The sequence below is a fragment of the Rutilus rutilus genome (genome assembly GCF_951802725.1).
Source record: "Rutilus rutilus genome assembly, chromosome: 16".
NCBI lineage: Eukaryota > Metazoa > Chordata > Actinopteri > Cypriniformes > Leuciscidae > Rutilus > Rutilus rutilus.
The window spans coordinates 36,718,910-36,742,711 of NC_140224.1; the positions used below are offsets into that span (position 1 = coordinate 36,718,910).

The 23,802-nt window shown below is 39.1% G+C and overlaps 1 protein-coding gene across 1 annotated transcript in view; it reads right to left on the minus strand.

Moving 5' to 3' along the window:
- Window positions 1-23,802, minus strand: part of LOC311306318 (testican-2) — a 49,595-nt gene that overhangs the window by 9,162 nt on the left and 16,631 nt on the right. The window contains exons 2-3 of the mRNA XM_084434644.1: window positions 16,133-16,178; window positions 513-627 (exon numbers count right to left, since the gene is read on the minus strand). Coding sequence (XP_084290770.1) covers window positions 513-627; window positions 16,133-16,178 — 161 coding nt within the window. The remainder of the gene's footprint in view (window positions 1-512; window positions 628-16,132; window positions 16,179-23,802) is intronic.

Consider the following 23,802-nt stretch of genomic DNA (forward strand, 5'->3'; position numbering starts at 1 on the left):
TGTATCTGACTGATAGTTTAGACTGTTTTATTCAGTAAAAGTCTTGAAGCTCAGTTGCTTCAGTCCAGGAAGTGTTCATCTTATTATTATTAATAATAATATCAAACATAATCAGAGCAGATTTGACAGCAGAAAGACACATTAAGCACGAGTTGAAGGAGGACGTTTGTACAATTATACTAAAATATCAGCGATAAGTTGATCCATCAAGATATGAGCTTTTAAAGAGATTATAAGATATTTCTAGATCTTTATATGATCTCTCAGTTTGAGTCTCTGAATAAAACTGAGCTGTTTTTCCTCCACATTTTCACTATATCATATTATATGAGTCATAAAAGTCAATGAACAAAAAAACACAAATGCAAACTTTTGTGATATTTTGTCAAAATGTTCAATAAACTGCCATTGCATATAAAAATCTAATTTGAGTATTTTGAGTATTATTTTTGAAATGTCAGGCTTTAACTAAACTCTGAGCGTACGATTGAGCCGATGTGAGCGAGACTCACCTGTGCTCCAGTTTCTTGCGGTTAACACACATGGCTCTCTGGTAGCCCTGAGCCACACACACTTTATGACGACTGCATCTCACCTTCTGACACGGATCCTTCGTAGTATCCAGACCTGCAAAAGCAGACAGTGAGATCCTGCACATGTTCATCTTTCTTGAGTGTGTAATGTTGGTGTTTGAGCATGAGAAATGTTTCAGGAGTTCTTCTCTATATCAGTGTCAGTGTTTCTGAACTCCTGAAACGCCTCCATTGTAGTCTTGAGTTTCTTCCGGGAACGAACACGTCACAATATTCCTCATTATAATAATTCATACGCAGAATAAAGGGGCGGGGCCTGGTTGAGTTAGTTAGTAGTGTGTTAAACTGGCGGTTATGGTAAGGGGCGGGACATTTCCCAAACACACTCGAAGTGCTCGACCAATCACAACACACTACTCCAGCCGACCAATCAGAGCACAGTGTGCTTTTCAGAAGGAGGGGTTTCATAGAGACAGGAAATAAACAGAGCGTTACTAGCTGCGTTCCATTACCCGTCAAATTGCGCGAATTGAAATTGCGAATTGAAAAAACACCCAATGGAAACATGATAATGAGAGTTTTGCTAAATATATCGCTAAAAAGTTTTTACGCTCGTATGAGGTGGTCCAATGGAAACAGTTTTTGCGCATTTACAGTCACCTGACGTAGATGATGCGGTATGTTTGGACAGATGGAACATCAGTTAATGGAAACGTCGTCATTTCGCAAAAGAAAATATCGCAAAAGTTTTGCGCAAAACATGTGGACAGGGGCGTAGCAACACTTTTAGAAACAGGTGATTCTGTCCCGCGCATTTTTTTTTGACCCAGCGCCAATATTTCCGCCCGTGTTCTCTGATTTGTTACTTAGACTTGAGTGAACTAACATTCAGCCAATCACAGCGCGAATCATCTCTTGGAGCTTCAAATCTCTTGTTGTTGCTCTTGCGAATTTTCGTTCGTTTAGTCACTTTGCTGTTTGGCCGTCTGGGGTAAAATGCACCCCAGAAAAAATTACATCCTTTTTTCAAACACACACTGTAAGTATGTGTTACAGTATGTCGCGATGACATGAATCACGAGTAAAGTTTCCTTGTTATGATTTAACCTACTGTAGGAGCCATAATTAAGTGGGCTGTCACTCATCACTGGGTGGTGACGCGCTGGGTTTGAGGTCACGTGTTCATGGGCGGAGTTTTCATAAGGCGCGCATCTCTTTTGTGAATGGAATCTGTCATGGAGAGAGGGGGGCCGGGGTTGCCGTAGTTTTTGTTGACCGTTCGTTTGTTTGTTCAATTACATCGTTTTCACCGGATTACATGCAGTACGTGTACACTGTTAACATCTGCTATGTATGTGAACCAAAAGACATTTGTTTTAATTAAATGCCACAAAACGCATTTGGTTGGACTCTGTGCTTCTGTGATAAACAACAAGCAGCGCGTCATACGGATATACCGAACTCCAGCTTCTCCTCGGAAGCGACAACAGGGCTTGGAGTCGCTACATTAAGTCAACAAAAGCAGAGCATTTGCCGAAAGCCATCGCTCGCAATATCAATCCACTCTGAACGCGACAAGTAAGTGCATCAGTGATCTACGCGCAGGCAAAGAGCCGCATCAAACGCGAGGAGGCCAGGTAAGCTTACCTGTGGTAGTTTGTATGTGGATATGGAATCCTTATTGCAATAATACATGAAGTATTTACGATTGGAGCATTTGGATGAAAGGATACTTGTTGGATGCCCGTGTGTAAAAGTGGATTTTCGCTGCTATTGACGCTTATGTAATGTGGATTAAATAATGCGATGTTCAGATGGAGTTTCATGGGAAATGACAATGCTGCTTGGTTGAAATGAAAATGACGTATTTGTTGTAGCTGGATGTATAAATGCAAAGGTTCACTGAAAGAAATAAAGGGAAAATGAGTGAAATAAATGGTGCGGCCTCATTTCCAGGTGCAAAGCCTAAAAGGCAAAGTAAACTTACTGAAAAAGCGTTTCTCCTAAAGCTGGAAAAATTACAACATGAACGCAAAGGTTTTGTGAGTAAAATGAAAGCCTTAATACCTGAAATGAAAGTAATGATGCATAAAAAGGAAAATGTGTTTCAAGTAAAGGAATCTCTTGGAGCATTGAATGAATTGAGTGAAAAGGCCATCATTGCTCACGAGGAAGTGTTGCCCTTATTTCCAAAGGATAAAACTGCACAACAAATTGAGTGGTTTTCGAGCATAATGACATACAGTGAAACATTTAAAAATGATGTTCAAAAGTGGCTCGATGAAAGTGAACCCGATGTAAGTGACAAGGGTTTGTTTGAAACAAACGGAAAGTCATCCTTGGCTCAAACAAATGAAACAAATGGAGTAATCGAACATTGTTTGAACACAAAGGAAACTGCTGATGAACTGAAACCTTCAGACAGTGCTTCAAACATTGGAACATGTATCTCACTGTCTACCACTTCTTCTGCACGTTTAAAGACTGAAGCAGAGCTTGCTGCTTTGGGTGCTCGACAAAAGTTATTGGAAGAAAGACACTCACTGGAAGAAGAAGAAGAAAGATTAAGAAAAAGGAAAGAGAAATTGCAATTAACCACTGAAATTGCTGAAAAAATGGCAACATTGAACATTCTCAAAACAAGAAGTTCTATCAGTGGAAAGTCATCAAAGGTTTCGAATGCAAAAGCAACGTCAAAAGCAGCATCACGTGTCTCAAATGGAATGGATTCTTATGTTGAAAAGAATGAGTCTAGGCAAACTTTCAATGTTCATGCAGGAGAGTTTATTCCAGCAATGCATGTAACACAAAATGCAACCAAAAATGACGAAGAATACTCTCTCAAATACACAACAGCTCCCTCTGCTGGACAAAGTTCAGTGCGTCCTCCGGATTTGGCCAACACACAGCTTGTGCATGGACCCATTTTAAACACACAAGTAAATGAAGAAGATGTGATAAATAACAATGAAGTTTTGGGAATTATGAAAAAGCAGAATGAAATAACAACTCTTTTAATTCAGCAACAATGTCTCGCCGCTCTGCCAAAGCGAGAGATCCCTGTGTTTGATGGGGACCCATTAATGTACCACACCTTCATAAAAGCATTTCAAAATGGAGTTGAGAGAAATACGAATAATAATTCAGATCGTCTATATTTCATGGAACAGCACACTAAAGGCCATGCTAGAGAACTGATAAGGAGCTGTCAACATATCAATCCTGACAATGGATACATGAGAGCAAAAGCTTTATTGAAGGAGCATTTTGGAAACGAACAAAAGGTTGCTGCGGCCTATATGGATAAAGCCCTTTCATGGGCCAACATTAAGAGCGAAGATGTAAGAGCACTACAGGATTACAGCCTGTTTCTTCGGGGCTGTTGTAATGTTATGGAGGACGTGCAATACCTGCATGATTGGGACATGCCCTCAAATATGTTGAATGTTATAAGAAAGCTTCCTTATAAGCTCAGGGACAAATGGAGGAGCCGGGTTTGTGATCTGCAGGAACGTCAGGGAAGGAGAGCAAAGTTCAGTGACATTGTGGATTTCATCGAAAAACAAATAAAAATTTTAACAGATCCAGTCTTTGGCAGTATTCAAGATCCCCCCACAATAACCGGTAAAGTTGCATTCAAACCAAAGTCACAACCTCGCCTTAAGGGAGCCAGCTTTGCCACTACAGTGGGTCCCACAGGGCAGAAGGCACAGTCTGCAAACAAGGATGTGAAGGCACCAGAACACAAGACGTGTCTCTATTGTGGAGCAGGACATGCACTGGAAATGTGTATGCAGTTGGGAAGGATGGCACATGAGAAGAAAATTGATTTTCTAAAGGGAAAGGGCATTTGCTTCGGTTGTTTGTGTACAGGACACATGAGCAAGCACTGCCGTAAAAGGATTTCCTGTACTAAGTGTAGCCTTAAACACCCTACTGTCCTCCACAAAGAAACTGAGTATAGTGTTGTGCAGACTGAAAGGGGTGATGAGGTCTCTATTGACAATACTCTGGTATCAAGTGGCCTTACAGGGGCTGGGGACCAGGATTGTAAGCTGCCAATTGTGCCCGTTCAAGTTAAATCAAAGAAAGGAAGCAATATAGTCACAACTTATGCATTTCTGGACCAAGGGAGCACTGCAGTCTTTTGTACGGAGTCTCTGATAAACAAGCTCAACCTGACAGGAAGAAAAGGAAATATACTTCTCCGGACGATGGGGCAGGAGAAGGTCGTGAGAAGCAACATGGTGTCTGGGCTTGAAGTTGCTGCACTGGATGGAGAGGAGTTTTTGGAGCTGCCAAAGGTGTACACACAGGAATCCATGCCAGTGTATAAAGGAAATATTCCTATAAAAAGGGATATTAAAAAATGGCCTCACCTGAAGCACGTCCACTTACCACAAATTGATGCTGGTATAGAGCTCCTGATTGGGACAAATGTGCCAAGGGCCCTGGAGCCACTAGAAGTGGTGTGCAGTGTAAACGGAGGACCATTTGCAACTAGGACTAGGCTGGGATGGACTGTTAATGGACCACTTGGTGCAGGAAGCAGAGAGACGGTTGCCTGCAGTCAGCCAGAATTAACTGTCAACCGAGTTTCAGTCGTGAATCTGGACGAGCTGTGGCAGCAGCAATTCAAAAACGATTTCCCAGAGAGCACCATGGATGAAATGCCTGCTCTGTCACGAGACGATCAAAAGTTCCTGGAAAAGGTGACAAATACAACAAAACAAGTGGATGGGCATTATCAGATCAGCTTACCATTGAAGCAAATGAGCATCAAAATGCCTAATAACCGGAAAATGGTTGTGCAGCGCTTATTTCAGTTGAAGAAGAGGCTGCAGAAGGATCCAACCTTTTTCACTGAGTATAACACCTTTATTGATGAGCTGGTGGTGAAAGGCTATGCAGAGATGGTGCCTGAAGAGGAGCTGGACCGTGGCGATGGCAAAGTATGGTATATCCCACACCACGGTGTTTATCATCCCACAAAAAAGAAGCTCAGAGTGGTGTTTGATTGTGGAGCAAGCTGTCAAGGTACAGCGTTAAACGCTCACCTCCTACAAGGCCCAGACTTAACCAGCTCCTTGATTGGTGTGGTGACCCGTTTCAGGAAGGAACCGGTGGTGATAATGGCTGACATAGAGTCAATGTTCCACCAGGTGTTGGTCACCCCCAATGACAGAGATCTGCTCAGGTTTCTCTGGTGGCAAGATGGTGATATGGAGAAAGGACCTAATGAGTACCGGATGAGAGTGCATTTGTTTGGGGCCACGTCATCGCCCAGCTGCGCAAACTATGCCCTCAGAAGGTGTGCAGAGGACTACGGGCATCTTTACAGAGAAGAAACTGCACAAAGGATCTATCATTGTTTCTATGTTGATGATTGCCTAGTGTCTGTGGCCACTGAAGAGGAAGCTGTGCAACAGTATCAGGAGTTGTTCTCACTGTGTTCCAGAGGAGGATTTACTCTCACGAAGTGGATGAGCAATAGAGCAGCAGTCTTGGATGTCATCCCGGAAAATCATAGAGCAAAAGGTACGGAGATTTTGGATATGGAACTTGATTCTTTGCAAGTGGAGAGAGTGCTGGGAGTTGAATGGTCAATTAAATCGGATACGTTTAAGTTCAGAGTCCAGATCAAGGAAAGACCACTCACCAGAAGAGGAATGCTCTCGACCATTGCCTCCATATATGATCCCCTTGGGATGCTCAGTCCTGTGATTCTAACTGCCAAAAGGATATTGAGAGATCTGTGCAGGAGAGAAATAGGATGGGATGATCATGTTCCTGAATCCATCGCAAAGCAATGGATCAAGCTAATTCAGCAGCTCCCTCTGCTGGACAAATTTGAAGTGGATCGGTGTCTGAAACCACCACACTTTGGAGATGTCTGTGCTGCACAGTTGCACCATTTCTGTGATGCAAGTGAAAACGGATATGGAACAGTCACTTACCTGGTATCAAAAAATCCAAATTCAGAGCTGCACTCTGCTTTCGTGATGGGGAAATCCCGTGTGGCTCCTCGTAAAACAGTGACTATTCCCAGAATGGAACTCATAGCAGCAACCATGGCAAGCAGAATGGATGTGCTCTGGAAGAAGGAGTTACAGATGGAACTTGTTGAATCAGTATTTTGGACAGATAGTGAATCCGTCCTTAAATACATTCGGAATGAGACTTCACGGTATAAAGTGTTTGTGGCTAACCGAGTCTCACAGATATTGAACGCTTCCAGTGCTACTCAATGGAGGTATGTGGATACCAGCAGCAATCCAGCAGACATGGCGTCCAGAGGGGTAAAAGTCGAGGCGTTTGTCAAAAATGCTACGTGGTTGTCAGGACCTCACTTTCTTTTACGTCCGGAGAGTGAGTGGCCTGTAAGTCCTCAAGGTCTTGGGCATCTCCCTCCCGAAGATCCCGAGCTGAGAAAGGTTGCTGTGGTAAATGCTGTGCAGACAGAAGAAGAGCCCATTTCATATCTGTTCCAGTACTTTTCTTCCTGGACACGCCTTAAAACATCAGTGGCGTGGATACTGAGAATAAAAAGCTGGCTTCTGTCCTGCATGAGGAAGAGAAAACAATTATACCAGGTGCTGTCACAATCTGACATCATGAGAGAGCAGCAGAAATCCTCTGAGGATGAGGAAATGGAAAGATTCAAGAGGACCACTGGCGCCCACATACTCGAAGTAGAGGATATGGAGAAGGCTGAATTGGCCATTATAAGGTACTGCCAGCAAAGAACATATCCGGAGGAACTGGCGAGTCTGGAAAAGGGGCAGCCAGTGAAAGCAACTAGTCACCTTCGTAAGCTCTGCCCACAGTTACTTGAAGGAGTCCTGAGAGTTGGAGGGCGTCTCAGCAAACTTTCTATGCCTGTGGAAGTGAAGCATCCAATCATACTGGCCAAAGGTCTCCATATTACAGAGCTCCTACTACAGCATGTACATCGTCAAGTGGGACATGCAGGTCGTAATCACATGCTGTCAAAGTTGAGAGAGCGATACTGGGTAACCGGAGCCAGTACTGCAATAAGAAAGGTGCTGTCAAAATGTATTACCTGTCGCCGCCTGAATGCTTTGCCAGTTCACCAGCAGATGGCGGACTTGCCTTATGAAAGAGTTGTTCCAGATGAGCCACCCTTCTCTCGTGTGGGTGTAGATTACTTCGGGCCTTTTGAAGTACGGAGCAGAAGGAGCATGGTGAAGAGGTATGGCGTCATTTTTACCTGCTTGGCCATCAGGGCCATACACATTGAAGTTGCTCCCTCGTTAGATACGGACTCTTTTATAAATGCGCTCAGACGCTTTCTTGCGAGAAGAGGCCAAGTTCAAGAGCTTCGTTCAGACAACGGCACCAACTTTATAGGAGCAGAGCGGGAGCTGAGAAGTGCTATGGAGCAGTGGAATAAGGAACAGATCAATCATGTCTTGCTCCAGAGAGGAATAAGATGGAGTTTTAATCCACCCACTGGCTCCCATCATGGAGGTGCATGGGAGCGGCTCATAAGATCAGTGCGCAAAGTTCTTAACTCCACCTTGAAAACTCAAAATCTGGATGAGGAAGGACTACAAACTTTACTGTGTGAGGCTGAAGCAATCATAAATAGTCGGCCAATCACTAAAGCCTCTATGGATGTCAATGATCTGGAAGCATTGACTCCGAATCACCTGCTGCTTCTAAAGAATTCCCCATCACTGCCGCCAGGAGTATTTCAACCCACAGACATGTATGCGTACAGGAGATGGAAACAGGTCCAATACATGTCAGACTTGTTCTGGAAGAGATGGGTTAAGGAGTATTTACCTCAGCTTCAGGAGCGCCAAAAATGGACTGGAACAAAGAGAAATCTCACAGAGGGGGATCTCGTCCTTATTATGGATAATACAGCTCCACGGAACTCATGGCTAGTTGGACGAGTCATACAAACCTTCCCAGACCGAAAAGGACTTGTTCGCCAGGTGAGGATCAAAACACGGACTAGCTGCCTGGAACGGCCCATCACCAAAGTTTGTTTGCTGCAGGAGGCTGAGGCAGATTAGGTGTATTTAGTGCTAGGCCTCAGTGTAGACTCGGACATTTTTTTTTTTTTTTTTTTGTGGATTATCACAGACCATGAACAGTTTTTTTTGTTGTTCATTTGGACGTGGCTTATTAATTCTTATTTTACTTTTCTTAAGAAGATATCAGATTGGACTATTATGGACATCTAATGATGATTTAATTATTTGTGGTGTTCATTCTTGCCTTGTTTATGTCTCTTATACTATTGGATGTGTTGATAATTATTGTGTAATAATTAAGGGGCTGGTTGTGTAGGAGCCATAATTAAGTGGGCTGTCACTCATCACTGGGTGGTGACGCGCTGGGTTTGAGGTCACGTGTTCATGGGCGGAGTTTTCATAAGGCGCGCATCTCTTTTGTGAATGGAATCTGTCATGGAGAGAGGGGGGCCGGGGTTGCCGTAGTTTTTGTTGACCGTTCGTTTGTTTGTTCAATTACATCGTTTTCACCGGATTACATGCAGTACGTGTACACTGTTAACATCTGCTATGTATGTGAACCAAAAGACATTTGTTTTAATTAAATGCCACAAAACGCATTTGGTTGGACTCTGTGCTTCTGTGATAAACAACAAGCAGCGCGTCATACGGATATACCGAACTCCAGCTTCTCCTCGGAAGCGACAACAGGGCTTGGAGTCGCTACACCTACTGTAACGCAGTACGACGTGAAAGACAACAGAACCCGTATGGACCTCGTCACGTCGCGCCGGATTGTGCCGAGTGTGTGTTAAATGCTCTCCTACTTGTCGCTTTGGATAAAAGCGTCTGTTAAATGAGACATAACAGATTATTCCCATCAGGCACACAACGTCATAAGACGTTGATATTTGGTTCAATTTCGGTTGCGACGTCGGGTGACCAAAATAATATTAAAACCTTGTAAATACATTGATTTAGGTTTTATTGATATATTTTTATAAAATGTCTGTTGTATAAAATTACTGTAGATGTAATCTGTATACTCACTGAACACTTTTTTTTTTTGTCCAACTGTTAAGAAGTAAGATAAAAGTTATTGTTCAAGTGTAGTGTAACTGAAATATTGTAAATATCATAAAATATCTTTATTTAGTATAGATGTCCACAGTGGTCTGAAAGTCCCAAGTCCTGCAGTATTTTTTTTTATTTTGAGTATGATTTCACAAAAATAGGTTGCTTAGCTATCACGGCATGTTCCCAAAATTGCCACTAGGGTGCTGTAAAATGCCAATTGCTATTCTATCTAGAATTTATTATTATGAACATCACCTTTGGGTCACATCACCATACAGCTTTTGTCCCCCCCCCCCACTTTTATAATGGCTGCTACGCCCCTGCATGTGGAAACACTGATAATGGAAACAGCCTGGAGGAGCTGCAACAATGGAGAATATGGAAAAATAATCAACATTCAAGCATGAAAACATGGAGCCAAAAACATCATCAAGACTTTGTAAAAGGGCATAATATGCCTCTTAAAATGTTTTTACATTCAGAAATTGTGAATACGAATAACCACATTTCACTTCGCTGGACAAAAGTAGCCATGGTTTTCATTTACATCTATTGATCATGGCAGCAGTTAGTCAACAGATGAAGATGAAAGCAGAGCTTTATACGTGCATATATCCAGGCGAGCACGAGCGCACTTTCTGCATCTTAAAGAGCTGACACATGTGTCTGGATCGCAGTGATGCCGGATCAGAACCAATCTGCCAGGACATTGTGTTCAACGCAGGTTTTGTGGGCTTTTTGATTCGCATGATTCCATTAGCGAATCCTCCTTTCTATGTTTGCACTTAAAGGATCAGTTCACTTCAGAATTCAAATTTCCTGATCATTTACTCTCCTCCTCGTCATCCAAGATGTTTATATCTTTGTTTCTTCAGTGGAAAAGAAATGAAGGTTTTTGAGGAAAACATTCCAGGATTTTCCTCCATATAGTGACTTCAATGGGGTCCAACGGGTTGAAGGTCCAAATGTGAGTTTCAGTGCAGCTTCAAAGTCTCGACAAGATCCAGCCGAGGAATAAGAGTCTCATCTAGACAAACCATCGGACATTTTATAAGAAAAATTAAAATATATATACTTAAGCACAAATGCTCTGTGGCTGCTGGGCTTCAGTGAAGACGAGCTGCAGAGGAAGGTAAAGCCGAATACAGGACAGAGGAGTGACACAGTTTACCCACTGACACATCTTACCCCACCTCATTATTGCACGTTGTGTTTTGCATGGAAAAATAAAATCATGAAAATCCCTGGAATAAAACTATATGGATAACCCTTTAGAATAAGGTTCATTAGTTAACATTAGTTAATGTATTAACTAACATTACGTAATCACGTTGAAAGGTCACGCGTGTTCCGGTTCAAAAATGTAGGGCGAAAAACGCTTTGTAAACACTGTGTCGGTACATCCATCTACGTGACCTTTCAACGTGATTACGTAATGTGTGGCGCATCGCAGATCTAGTGTAAAACAAGCATTTGTGGTTAAAAAGTATATATTTTTAAATTTCTGTTCTAAAATGTCCGCTGGTTTGTCTAGATGAGACTCCTATTCCTCGGCTGGATCATGTCGAGACTTTGAAGCTGCACTGAAACTCACATCTGGACCTTCGACCCGTTGGACCCCATTGAAGTCACTATGGAGGAAAATCCTGGAATGTTTTCCTCAGAAACCTTCATTTCTTTTCAACTAAAGAAAGAACAATATAAACATCTCGGATGACGTTGGGGAGACTAAATTATCAGGAAAGTTTCATTTTTAAGTGAACTACTCCTTTAAAGTCAGCATGAAACTGAATTTGTGCTTGTTTTTTTTCCTATTGTGCCATATATCAAATGAACAAATGTGGGCGGGGCTTGGTTTTGTCCGTGGGGAATTGATTGGCTGGTTGTGGTTTGCTATTGGTGGATCTCATGTGAGTGACAGGTTGCTCCCGGTCGCTACTGTGTCCTTATAAAAGTTACAGGGATACGATCATCTAAATAAAGCACAAAAAGCTAATTTTATAAGCTCATTTATGGAAAATGAGCTGAATCTCTTTTTATCCCGGCACTCGTTATGAATAATTCAAAACTAGACTCGAGGAGAGAAAGAAACCTCAGCCCAGGATAAAGAAGAAGGGATCCAGCTGGAGAATATCCCATCTGTGTTGTGTGTGTGTCGGTACACTGATAAACAAGACCAAAGACAGAACAACACACACCAACATGAATCAGAACCAGAGAGACGGGATCATCCTTTCCCAGGAGAAAGGATATGACTCACTGAGAAAACAGGAAAATGTGGACCATGACGACTGACAATTATTCAGATTATTCAGAGATGAACAAACTGCAAATCTGACGGGATGTTAACGGTGTCATGGTATTATCTGAAATAGTACAGCAGTTATTTCATATTATTCAATGGAATGTAAATACTATAAGAAATTAATATGACATCATTCAGTATCATAGAGAGTTTCCACGTCTTTTTACCAATGAAGGTCCATGATATTTTCAGTAGCTAACTCACTAACTACTGACTGACTGACTGACTGACTGACTGACTGACTGACTGACTGACTGACTGACTAACTACTGACTGACTGACTGACTGACTGACTGACTAACTACTGACTGACTACTGACTACTAACTAGCTAACTGACTAACTACTGACTGACTAACTAACTAACTGACTGACTGACTGACTGACTGACTAATTAACTGACTAACTACTGACTAACTAACTGACTAACTACTAACTGACTAACTAACTGACTACTGACTGACTAACTAACTAACTAACTAACTGACTAACTAACTAACTACTGACTGACTGACTAACTAACTAACTACTGACTAACTAACTAACTAGCTAACTCGGTAACTACTGACTGACTGACTGACTGACTGACTGACTAACTAACTAACTAACTAACTAACTAACTAACTAACTAACTAACTACTGACTGACTGACTGACTGACTGACTGACTAACTACTGACTGACTAACTGACTACTAACTAGCTAACTGACTAACTAACTACTGACTGACTGACTGACTGACTGACTAACTACTGACTGACTAACTAACTGACTAACTACTAACTGACTAACTACTGACTGACTAACTAACTGACTACTGACTGACTAACTAACTAACTAACTAACTAACTAACTAACTAACTAACTGACTAACTAACTGACTAACTAACTACTGACTAACTAACTAACTAACTAACTACTGACTGACTGACTAACTAACTAGCTAACTCACTAACTACTGACTGACTGACTGACTGACTGACTGACTGACTAACTAACTAACTAACTACTGACTGACTGACTAACTGACTACTAACTAGCTAACTGACTAACTAACTACTGACTGACTGACTAACTAACTAACTGACTGACTGACTGACTGACTGACTAACTAACTGACTAACTACTGACTGACTAACTAACTGACTAACTACTAACTGACTAACTACTGACTGACTAACTACTGACTGACTAACTAACTGACTAACTACTGACTGACTAACTAACTAACTAACTGACTAACTCACTGACTAACTAACTGACTAACTACTGACTGACTAACTACTGACTGACTAACTAACTACTGACTGACCGACTGACTAACTAACTACTGACTGACTGACTGACTAACTAACTAACTAACTAACTAACTAACTAACTGACTAACTAACTAACTAACTAACTGACTGACTAACTAACTGACTAACTACTGACTGACTAACTAACTGACTGACTAACTAACTGACTAACTAACTACTAACTAACTGACTGACTGACTGACTGACTAACTAACTTTCATGTGCTTTTGTCTTTTTCGTTAGTTTTTTATATTTCTATTTTTACATCTATTTTTATCTCAGTTTGTTATTTTAATACTTCTACTTAAACTTTATTTGAAATTTGTAACTTGAAATTTATTTCAGCAAGTGAAATAGTTTTTTGTAAAGAAATGTTTTATTTATATATAAACACACATATATATATATATATATATATATATATATACACACACTATGATTTCTATTTTAAGTTGATACTGTTCTTTCTTTTAACTTTCTATTCATCAAAGAATCCTGAAAAACAAAATGTATCAGTTTCCACAAAAATATTAACTGTTTTCATCACTGATAATAATCATAAATGTTTCTTGATCATCAAATCATCATATTAGAGTGATTTGTGAAGGATCATGTGACACTGAAGACTGGAGTAATGATGCTGAACATTCAGCTTTGATCACAGGAATAAATTACACTTTACTGTATATTCACATAGAAAACAGCTGATTTAAACTGTAAAAATATTTCATAATTTTACTGTATTTTTGATCAAATAAATGCAGAGACATCTTTTAAAAAGCATTAAACCATCTTACCGATCCAAACTTTTGAACGGTAGTGTAAATAATTTTTTTTTTTGTGATACATTAAAGTACCGTGTTCACACTGTTGCCATTTATTTTAGGATAATGACCTTTTTACTGTACATGATCACATATTCACATTCAGATGCAGAACACGATCACTATCATGGCTCTGATGTCTCTATTCCACTGTCAGTCGATCTCTCTCTCTCTCCCTCTCCCTCTCTCTCTCTCTCCTTGTCTCTCTCTCCCTGTCTCTCTCTCTCCCTGTCTCTCTCTCTCTCTCTCTCCAGGGTTATTATGGTCAAACCCCATGAGGTGTGTAATGTCAGTGATTCTTCAGGGCTGTGTGACCGCAGACGGGCCGAACCATCTTTCGCTCTCGGCTCGGAGCGGCGCTGGAGGCGTTTCCATAGAAACATGAGCAATTTCTGCACTATGATTTGTAGCACACTCACAAGCTTCATAAATTCACGCCGCTCCTTCTGAAAGCAGCCGAGAGCCACAGAGGAAAAGGGTGTAAAGTGTCTAAAGCGTTTGATTTAGCGCTCTAAGCTGCCTATCCTTCTGAATCTACACGCGTTTCTCTCGTTCTGATTCCCAAAGGCCTGTAGTGACAGCGACAGATGAGATGATTAGACATCTGTGACCCTGGACCACAAAACCAGTCACATGGAGCAATTTTATGAAATTGAGATGTATACATCATCTGAAAGCTGAATAAATAAGCTTTCCATTGATGTATGGCTTGTTATGATAGGACAATATTTGGCTGAGATACAACTATTGAAAATCTGGAATCTGAGGGTGCAAAAAAATCTAAACATTGAGAAAATCTCCTTTAAAGTTCTACATTTATGTTGTCGATAGTGCAGCATTCACTCACAGAAATACATGTTTTATATATTTACGGTAGGAAATTTACTAAATATCTTCATGGAACATGATCTTTACTTAATATCCTAATGATTTTCAGCATAAGAAATATCAATATAAGAAAAATGGATAATTTTGACCCATAGTGTTGGATATTGCCACAGATATACCCGTGCGACTCGAGACTGGTGACGTGATCCAGGGTCACATATAATCCCAATGTATGGGATTTTATCCATACTAAAATCTGGCTGCACACAATTTTATAATGTTAAAACACTATTATGTCGGAGTCACGGTAAAACACGGTTCATTTGACCAACGGGAGCGACTGAATTCAATTATGCAAAGCAGTGCCGGTAAAAACCTCCGGAATGAATCAAGATCCCAGTTTCACCCCTAATCTGCGGTCTCAAACAAAAGCCTTTTCCGATCCACTGTGTGTGTGTGTGTGTGTGTGTGTGTGTGTGTGTGTGTGTGTGTGTGTGTGTGTGTGTGTGTGTGTGTGTGTGTGTGTGTGTGTGTGTGTGTGTGTGTTCAGTCCCGCTGGGTCTGTAATTACTGCCACATTAGACAGGATTTCAGACAGTAACGTATAATTGTCTCCCGGTCGTTAAGTCAGAATGACATCACTAGTTTAGGGTTAATGGCCGACGGCAGACGTTCTCCACTAATGGAGGATTTGAGGATTTGAAGGAATTTAATATTCACTGTAAGCAGCATGAAGATGTCTCGGGATAAATATGAGAAATGCTAGAAAAGAAATGTCTTACGCACTCACCAGAGCAGCGAGTCCTCGGTTACAAAAGCATTACATTCATTACAAAAGCAGCAAACATTTATTAAGACTATTTTAGGACCGTCATGATTTATTTGAAAAACTAATTTTCTTATAACAGCAATGTGAATTTTTTTGTTTACTATAAAATACTGTAATTTTTTTTTTTTTTTTTTTTTTTTGGTCCAATTCTCACTATAAACTATGACTTTTGCCTCAATAAACTCCTAATTACTGCTTATAAGGTAGGAAGGTAGTTGTTAAGTTTAGGAACTGGGTGATTAAGGGATTTAGAATATAGTAATGAATAATATTGCATTAATATGTGCTTTATAAGTACTAATAAACAGCCAATTTCTCAGTAATATGCATGATAATAAGCAACTAATTAATAGTGAGAATTGGACCTTCGTTTTCTTTGAGAAAAATATATATTTTTTCTTTAATGTTGGTGTTGGCATGATAAAGTGCAGTGGAGAGTGTGTTACGTCACTCACTTTCGTCAGAACCCTGTGGAGTTTCCAGCGTACGGATGTAGTCTTCCTGATGAGAAACACAGGAGAGAAATCATTATATTTCATATATGTGACGAATGCATTAAAAATCAGGCATTTTCCTCTCATCTAGACATGATCGTTTAAATGTTCCCTTGTTTCTTATAAAGTTTCTGAACATTTATTATACACAATATTCACTCTAAAATTCAGTTACTACAGAAATGTGCGACTGTGCATATGAATCAGGGCGTTGTTGATTTTCCCTTTGTGGAGTTTAGATTCACGTGTTATTGGTTTGATCAGACCCAGCTAACAAGAAAAAGCTCCAAAAATGTTTTGCTAGCGCTCCCATTATTTCTTAATGTTCTCTGAATGTTCAAAACGTCCAGTTTTATTAATTTTTTACTCCTAGCAGGGTTCGTACAGATACTGTAAAATAAAATTCCAGGACTTTTAAGGACTTTTCAAGCACTACTTTTTTGGTTTCAGATTCTAAAAAGGTAAATAGATAGAAAATAAATAAACTAATAAAACAAAATGGTAGAAATAAACTGCAGCAGATGCAATGACTGTAGTAACACTGACCACTGAAAAGATACTATGACAAAGATATCGCTTTCCTTATTCAAACTGATTTACCCCCCATGAAATATGATTGACCTAAAGAGAGCTGTATCATATACTTGGATATTCATGAGCAATATCACACTCATAGCCACGCGAGATGCCTCTATATCTATATCAGACGGGCTGCAGCTTCATTTTGAGTGAAATTAAACACTTATTTCACATATATTGTCTTTCAATAATTCAAGCGCTTTTCAAGTACCTATTCATAAATATGGCCGTTTTCAAGACTCAACTTTCAAAAAGTCCAATTCAAGCACTTTAAGCAGCTTTTATATGTGTAAGATGCATGCAGGGAAGCTGAAGACAGGAGACTCAGGTTCTCACAAAACACTAATAAGTTTCATTCTTACTGAAAAAGCACTCAAACAGGCCGTGCGAACACATCTCAACATAACACAGACTGGACCGAGAGTGAAGGCAAGGGTGAGACTTAACACACTGAAACGAGCTAATAAATGACACACAGCTGAAACCAATAAACTAATAATGACGGTAACCATGGAAACTGAACAAAGGAACAGGTGAAACTCAGACATGAACAAAACAGGGAAACATATTCATAACCCTGAAACCCCAAAAACAAATATGACTATATGAACCCTGTCTTAGTTCTGCGAATGGAAAGGAAACATTCGCTTTGATCTGCAAACCGCTACAGGGAATGTTACTTTTGAATGAACATTCTAAAAAAGTAGCAATATTTAAAAATGACTGACGAACATCCAACTGAAATATTTCAGGGGGGAAAAAAAGATTCCATGCATGATGTATAAATAATGTTTTTGTGCTATCGTTTTGAGAACATTATTAAATGTCAGATTACTTTGAACGAACAATCTATTAACGCTCCTGGAAGAACATTTGTGACCCTGGACCACAAAACCAGTCACATGATTTAAAAATAAATAAGCTTTCTGAATAAATAAGATGTCCATTGATGTGTGGTTTGTTAGGATAGGACAATATTTGGTCGAGATACAACTATTGAACATCTGGAATCTGAGGATGCAAAATATCTAAACATTGAGAAAATCTCCTTTAAAGTTCTACATTTATGTTGGCGATTGTGCTGCATTCACTCACACAAATACATGTTTTATATTTGCTAAATATCTTCAAGGAACTTGAACTTTACTTAATATCCTCATGATTTTCGGCATAAAAGAAAAATGGATAATTTTGACCCATACAATGTATTGTTGGATATTGCCACAGATATCCCCGTGCGACTCGAGACTGGTGACGGGATCCAGGGTCACATTTGCTCATAACTTTGAGAACCTTGTCAGAACGTTAGCCAAAGTTCTGAATGTTGAATGTCAGTGATTGGTCTGAACACACACACACATCTCACACACACAGATACCAACCTCCACTTCCTTCAGCGACGGGAGGCAGGGGTGGAGAAAGAGAGAGAAAATGAGATGTAAATTCAGAAACACATGAAAGAGGACAGATCTACGCCTCACATCAGCTCCAACTGTCATCTATTAATGTGATCTGGGAGAATAAGAGCCGAGGGATGTCCTCAGATTACTGAAACAACTCGAGAGCAATGCAATGGCAAAAAAAAAAATATATATATATATATATACATATATATATATATATATATATATATATATATATATATATATATAAACATTTACATAAAAAAAAAAGCAATTTAAAATAAAATAAAATGCTTCAAGGAATCGTTCAATCAAAACTTAACATTCTGTCATTATTAACTCATTATTATAGTTTTTTTATTATTTTTTCACACTGAAGGTGAATTTTTGAAGACTCTTCATGCAGATTTTTAAAACAGTTTCAAGCCACAAAACTGACCAAGAACATTTTAAAAGTGTCGTACAGTAGAGGAGATGTTCAGCAAATAGTGACTTAAATTAGTTTTCTTTTCTCACACAAAGCATCAGAAAAGATTTTGTTCTTCATCGACAGTAAAATGTACTGTAAGATTTAACGTAACTTAAAGTCCCCCTGTGGTGTAAATCCAGCTTTGTTTATGTGTCTATGTGGTGTTTTTAATACGCTTTAACACAAAGCATGTGTAAATTCATAAGTCAACACCATTGCTGAGTATTTCCTCCTTAAAACTGCAGTGAACCAAAGACAGTCTCAAACACACTGAAATCGCTGGTGTTTCAGACATCACAAACTACCTTGTAACCAATCAGATCAACGTGTGATCGTCAACCAGCGGATCTCTGAGCTGAGCGAGTGAGTGGAGGCGGGGCTCATTTGCATATTCATAGAACCGCGCATACTAAATGAGGCGAGGGTGTCGAGTTACAGTCAAGATATTTTAAGACATAAATTTATTTTCAAGGAAAAAACTTTTAAATATGTCATTTTGGTGATCAAAGATGAGTTTTAAGAGATAAAATGATTGACTACAAACTACTTTAAGTTTGGTTCTACACAACAAGCAGCACATAAACCTGTAAACTCAACCTTTGTAGTGTTTTTCAAAGTAAAATGTGATATTGAAGTGGAATAATACAAGTAATATATGAAAATGAAAAAGAAATATGAAAGATAATAATAAAAAAAAAGTGTGCAGGTTAATAATTCACAAAGAGACCAGGAGCATGACTGAAAGTAAATTGTGATTACATGATGACTTTGAAATACCGTCTAAAATGTTTAACAAAGCCTTATGCTCTCAGTACGGCTTCAAACGCTCACGCAGGAAAGCTGGAAAGCTGTAATCCGCGAGTTAGCCTGTAGACTGCATCAAACGCTGAAGCCTGAACAGTGGAAGTGTCATCAGACACACAGAGAGCGACTTCAGCTCTGATTTCTCATTATGATGTTGTCGAGCTCCTGGAGCGAATCCTACTGGGAAGCTCTGTTGAAATTTACTTCCAATAGAATTTGCATGCTTCCCACTGCGCCGGTTCTGCACACGCATGCTAATCTGACATTCACACATCCGTACGCGCCGCTTCTGCCAACACAATCAATTTGAGATTTTGTAGCATTTAGGAGCTGCGCTGTTCAATTAGACACAGACAAAGCCCTTGAGAACGAGCAAAATGTAAACCAAAGCAAAGAACAGATTGACAGTGGAGCTCGATCAATATGGGTTTCTCAACGGCTGGTGCCAGATCAATCGCGCAATGTCCGAACATCTGCTGATTAATCGGCCGAGGGTTAAAGTTTGGCTGACTACACCAATAACTGTATCACTATGTGGGAAAAAAAGCTTCATTTTTCATTGACATCTATTTAAAAATAGATAAAAATTGTAAAAAAAAATAAACGTGTGATCGTCAACCAGTGGATCTCTGAGTGAGTGAGTGAGTGGAGGCGGGGCTCATTTGCATATTCATAGAACCGCGAATACTAAATGATGCAAGGGTGTCGAGTTACATTCAAGATATTTTAAGGCATAAAGAATTTTTTAAAAAGGAAAAAACGTTTAAATATGTAATTTTGGTGATCAGAGATGAGCAGCACATAAACCTGTAAACTCAACCTATTTGTAGTGTTTTTTTTTTTTTTAAGTAAAATGTGATATTGAAGTAATTTATGAAAATGAAATATGAAAGACATTTTTTTTTGAAAATTGTTTAGATTAGATTGGTGCACAGGTTAATAATTTGCATGCATTAATTAATAATAAAAAAAATTATTCTGACTAAATAATTTACGAGCGACATAGTAGATGTTTTAATAGTGAGACATAGATGTGTTTGAAGTCACAGTTATATTAATATTCAGGGCTAAATTTCTGTTTTGCATGCAAAAAATCCCCTCAAAATTACAGTTTTAACAGAAACAAACCATTAAAATAAAATCTGATTCATGTATGAAACCAGTAAGATTTCTGCACTCAAATCGTGACAGTTTATTATTATCCGTTTGCACTTATTTTAATAATCATGTTTTTAAAATGCGTTTATATAAACTCGCTGTGAAAACGATTACATTTATTCCGTTCAAAAGTGTGAACATGGTTAAAATATGGCTCGATGATGTAGATCAAGCAATATTCAGTTAGTTAAAGATTGAAAGAAATTAGATTTATTGATGACAAAGATACAAACTTTGTTATTTTGAATTCAAAACACACTCAGATTATTAGTTCTATTGCATAAATCTGACCTGTTTGCTGTCAGGCCCTAAAACTAACTTTTACTTTACTGGACATTAATGTGTTTTTTTACTAGACATGGATTTTTTTTTTGTTGCCAAAACAAGCAATGAGGACACCAACATTTTAGATACCAGTAAAAATTCTAACTTTTCAGGTACAGAAATGTAATCAAATATAACACTGCATAGTCTTCATTATATAAATTAAACATAAATTAATCCTTGTTAAAGTTACAAAAGTTATTCAGTCAAGAGCAGTCTTTTTATCTTTAGTTGTTAGATGAACATTAATGACAGACGGCAGCAGGAATATTAGGCTGCTGTCACTTTAAGAGCGAATGCACGGATCCAACATACCGACACACATGCGCTTTCTTTCTCAACTGTTTATGTTCACTTTAGACATAACTGACTATATTTACGAGGATACTCGCAAATACTGGCATTTTCAAGCGCAAGAAGACGTAAAAGAGTTCAGTATTCGAGCACTGTCTGAGATGTGGATTCCAGATGTTTGTGCACAGCGCATGAGTGATGAAGTGAGCTCCCTTTCACGTCGTCTAGCGCTTGAATATTTCCATTTTGCCCGGGTTAAACTGTCTTGAGGACGCAGCACTGCCCCGTAAACGGTCCTACATTTATTTTCTCACAACACTGCATTGTTAAAATTCATAAAAATATTACCGCCCATGTGGCGATTGATAGTTTCACTCACCAACACCGATTTTTACGTGCATTTGATGCTTGACGAGTGTTAATTTTAGGCCCTATATGACTGACAAATATGCATTATAAAAAAAATTTTGTTTTTTTTAATATAATTTTTTTTTCATTTTCTATTTTATTATTTATTTATTTTTCTTCCTTATGTTTTTAATGAGTAATCATAAAATCGATGTAACAGTGATCGTCAAATTGTTGGATTACCTAATACAAACATTTTAAAACACCAAGTAATGGATATTTTATATGCAATTCACATACATAATTTACATTTAGCTCTAAATATTGCTTGAGTGTTTTGGATAGTCACAAGCGGAGGGTAAAAAAACCCCAAATGGTCTGTTCTTAAACCGGTGAGATGTCCTGGTTGATGATCTGAAGTGTCTCCCAGTGATTGACAGAATCAGAGCTGTGAGTGACAGGCCGATGACCCCGCCGGTTCTGTAATGAAACCCGTCCACAAACGCAGCGCTCCTCAGATTGCTCTTCACGTCACTGTCAGTCTGTGATCCCCGAACGCTTCTCTCTGCAGTGCTTTACTGTGGCTTCATTCTCAGAGAAAAGCATATTTTCGTAGCAGATTAGCTTTGCTCCAAACCCTAGCTAGTCGTGTTACTGTCTACATAGGGAACTACTTTACAAGGCCGCATCCTAAATGAAAAGCCATCTCAGAAGTGACTGATTCGAAACACACAGGCACACAACTTCACTCGAATCAAAAACACATTCAAATATTGGGTAAAATAAGTACATTTTAATTAGATATACACATTTTTACCAATGGTTTATCCCTCTTAACGCTCTGGTGCTCTTCGTGTGTCGGTCAAAAATTACCGATTTTTTTTTCAATGACATGATTGTACTATATTTTAGTTTGATAATGTTTTTTTTTTTTATCACTTTTTTTTGGGGGGGGGGGGGGGGGGGGGGATTTTATGGAACTAAATTATATTTACGTTGTATTTATAATCCATTTATTCACTTTTTGAGCACAGACCTGAAAATAAATTTAACTGAATTAAAACAAACTGTGGTAAATCTTGAATGCTTTAGAGCAAAAGACTGAAGTTTGATCTCTTTTTAAAAGACGACACTCGGCAGATTATTGCTGAAGTGAAAAAAAGTTTTTAAAAAGTTACAGAATTTTATGTTTGTTGTTTTGAAAAATGCACAAAAATACTATTTTCAATTTTAATATATAAAAAAAAATATTTTCAAAAACACGTTTTACTCTAAAACTGCAAGAAAATCAAAACCCTACACCTAAACAAGTTGTGTTTTAAATTTGAGCCTGATATCTCAAAAAATTAGCTTTCGGTGAGATTGTGTTTGGCTGCAGTACCAAACGCTTCCACTAGATGGTTTTCATTTTTGACCGCGAGGAACACAAGTGTGACTATTTCTTTCAGGACCATTTAACCTTTTTGAATCATGTCCTTGATTGTTCACACAGCAAGTGCCAAAACCTTTACTAAGTTTCGTACCATTCCGATGGAGTAAAAAATTCAACAACAACAAAAACGTAAAATTTTTAGGTAAAAAATGAAAAAAATGAAAAATGAGAGCAACTAAAGGTTCAAAAGGTTGTTTTTTGTTGCTGAAATGCCATAGAAGAACCAGTTTTTGTTGAAGAACCAAAAAAACTGTCATTGAACAGTTCAGTGTGAAGAGAATCTTAATAAGCTAAAGACCCTTTTTCCACGGTAAAGAACATTCTGTGGAACGTAAAGGTTTTTCTTGACTTTTTTTCCAGAGCGTGTTGCAATGCGCGAAGTCTCAGATACCGACGTTTGGCCAAACGCTAAAGCTGCATCACATGCTTGTTCACTGTAATGCATTGCAGTGTCTTTCGCTACAGCCTTAATGTCCTAAAATGCTGTTTAAAGCTGCAGTCCGTAGTTTCTCCTCTTTGTCGCCATCTCTGTTCGGAATCTGCAATTGCAGTTATTCGTGGAATGATCAGCTTTACGTGGGTTGTGTCTCGGCTCGGCACAGCGCGGATGAATCCGATGTTTAGAGGAGAACGTGCGGCTGTCAGTCGCAGCCGGTGTGGATCCTGGCATTCGCAATCACAGATTATACTTTTGGGAAGTTTGACCAACATAAGAATCTTTATGTGGACAGATGTGACGTAATGACGCAAAGACACGCTTGAATTTCCCACAGAAATCCACCAGTTCCACTGGAGTTAAAAACATTATTACGAGCGTACC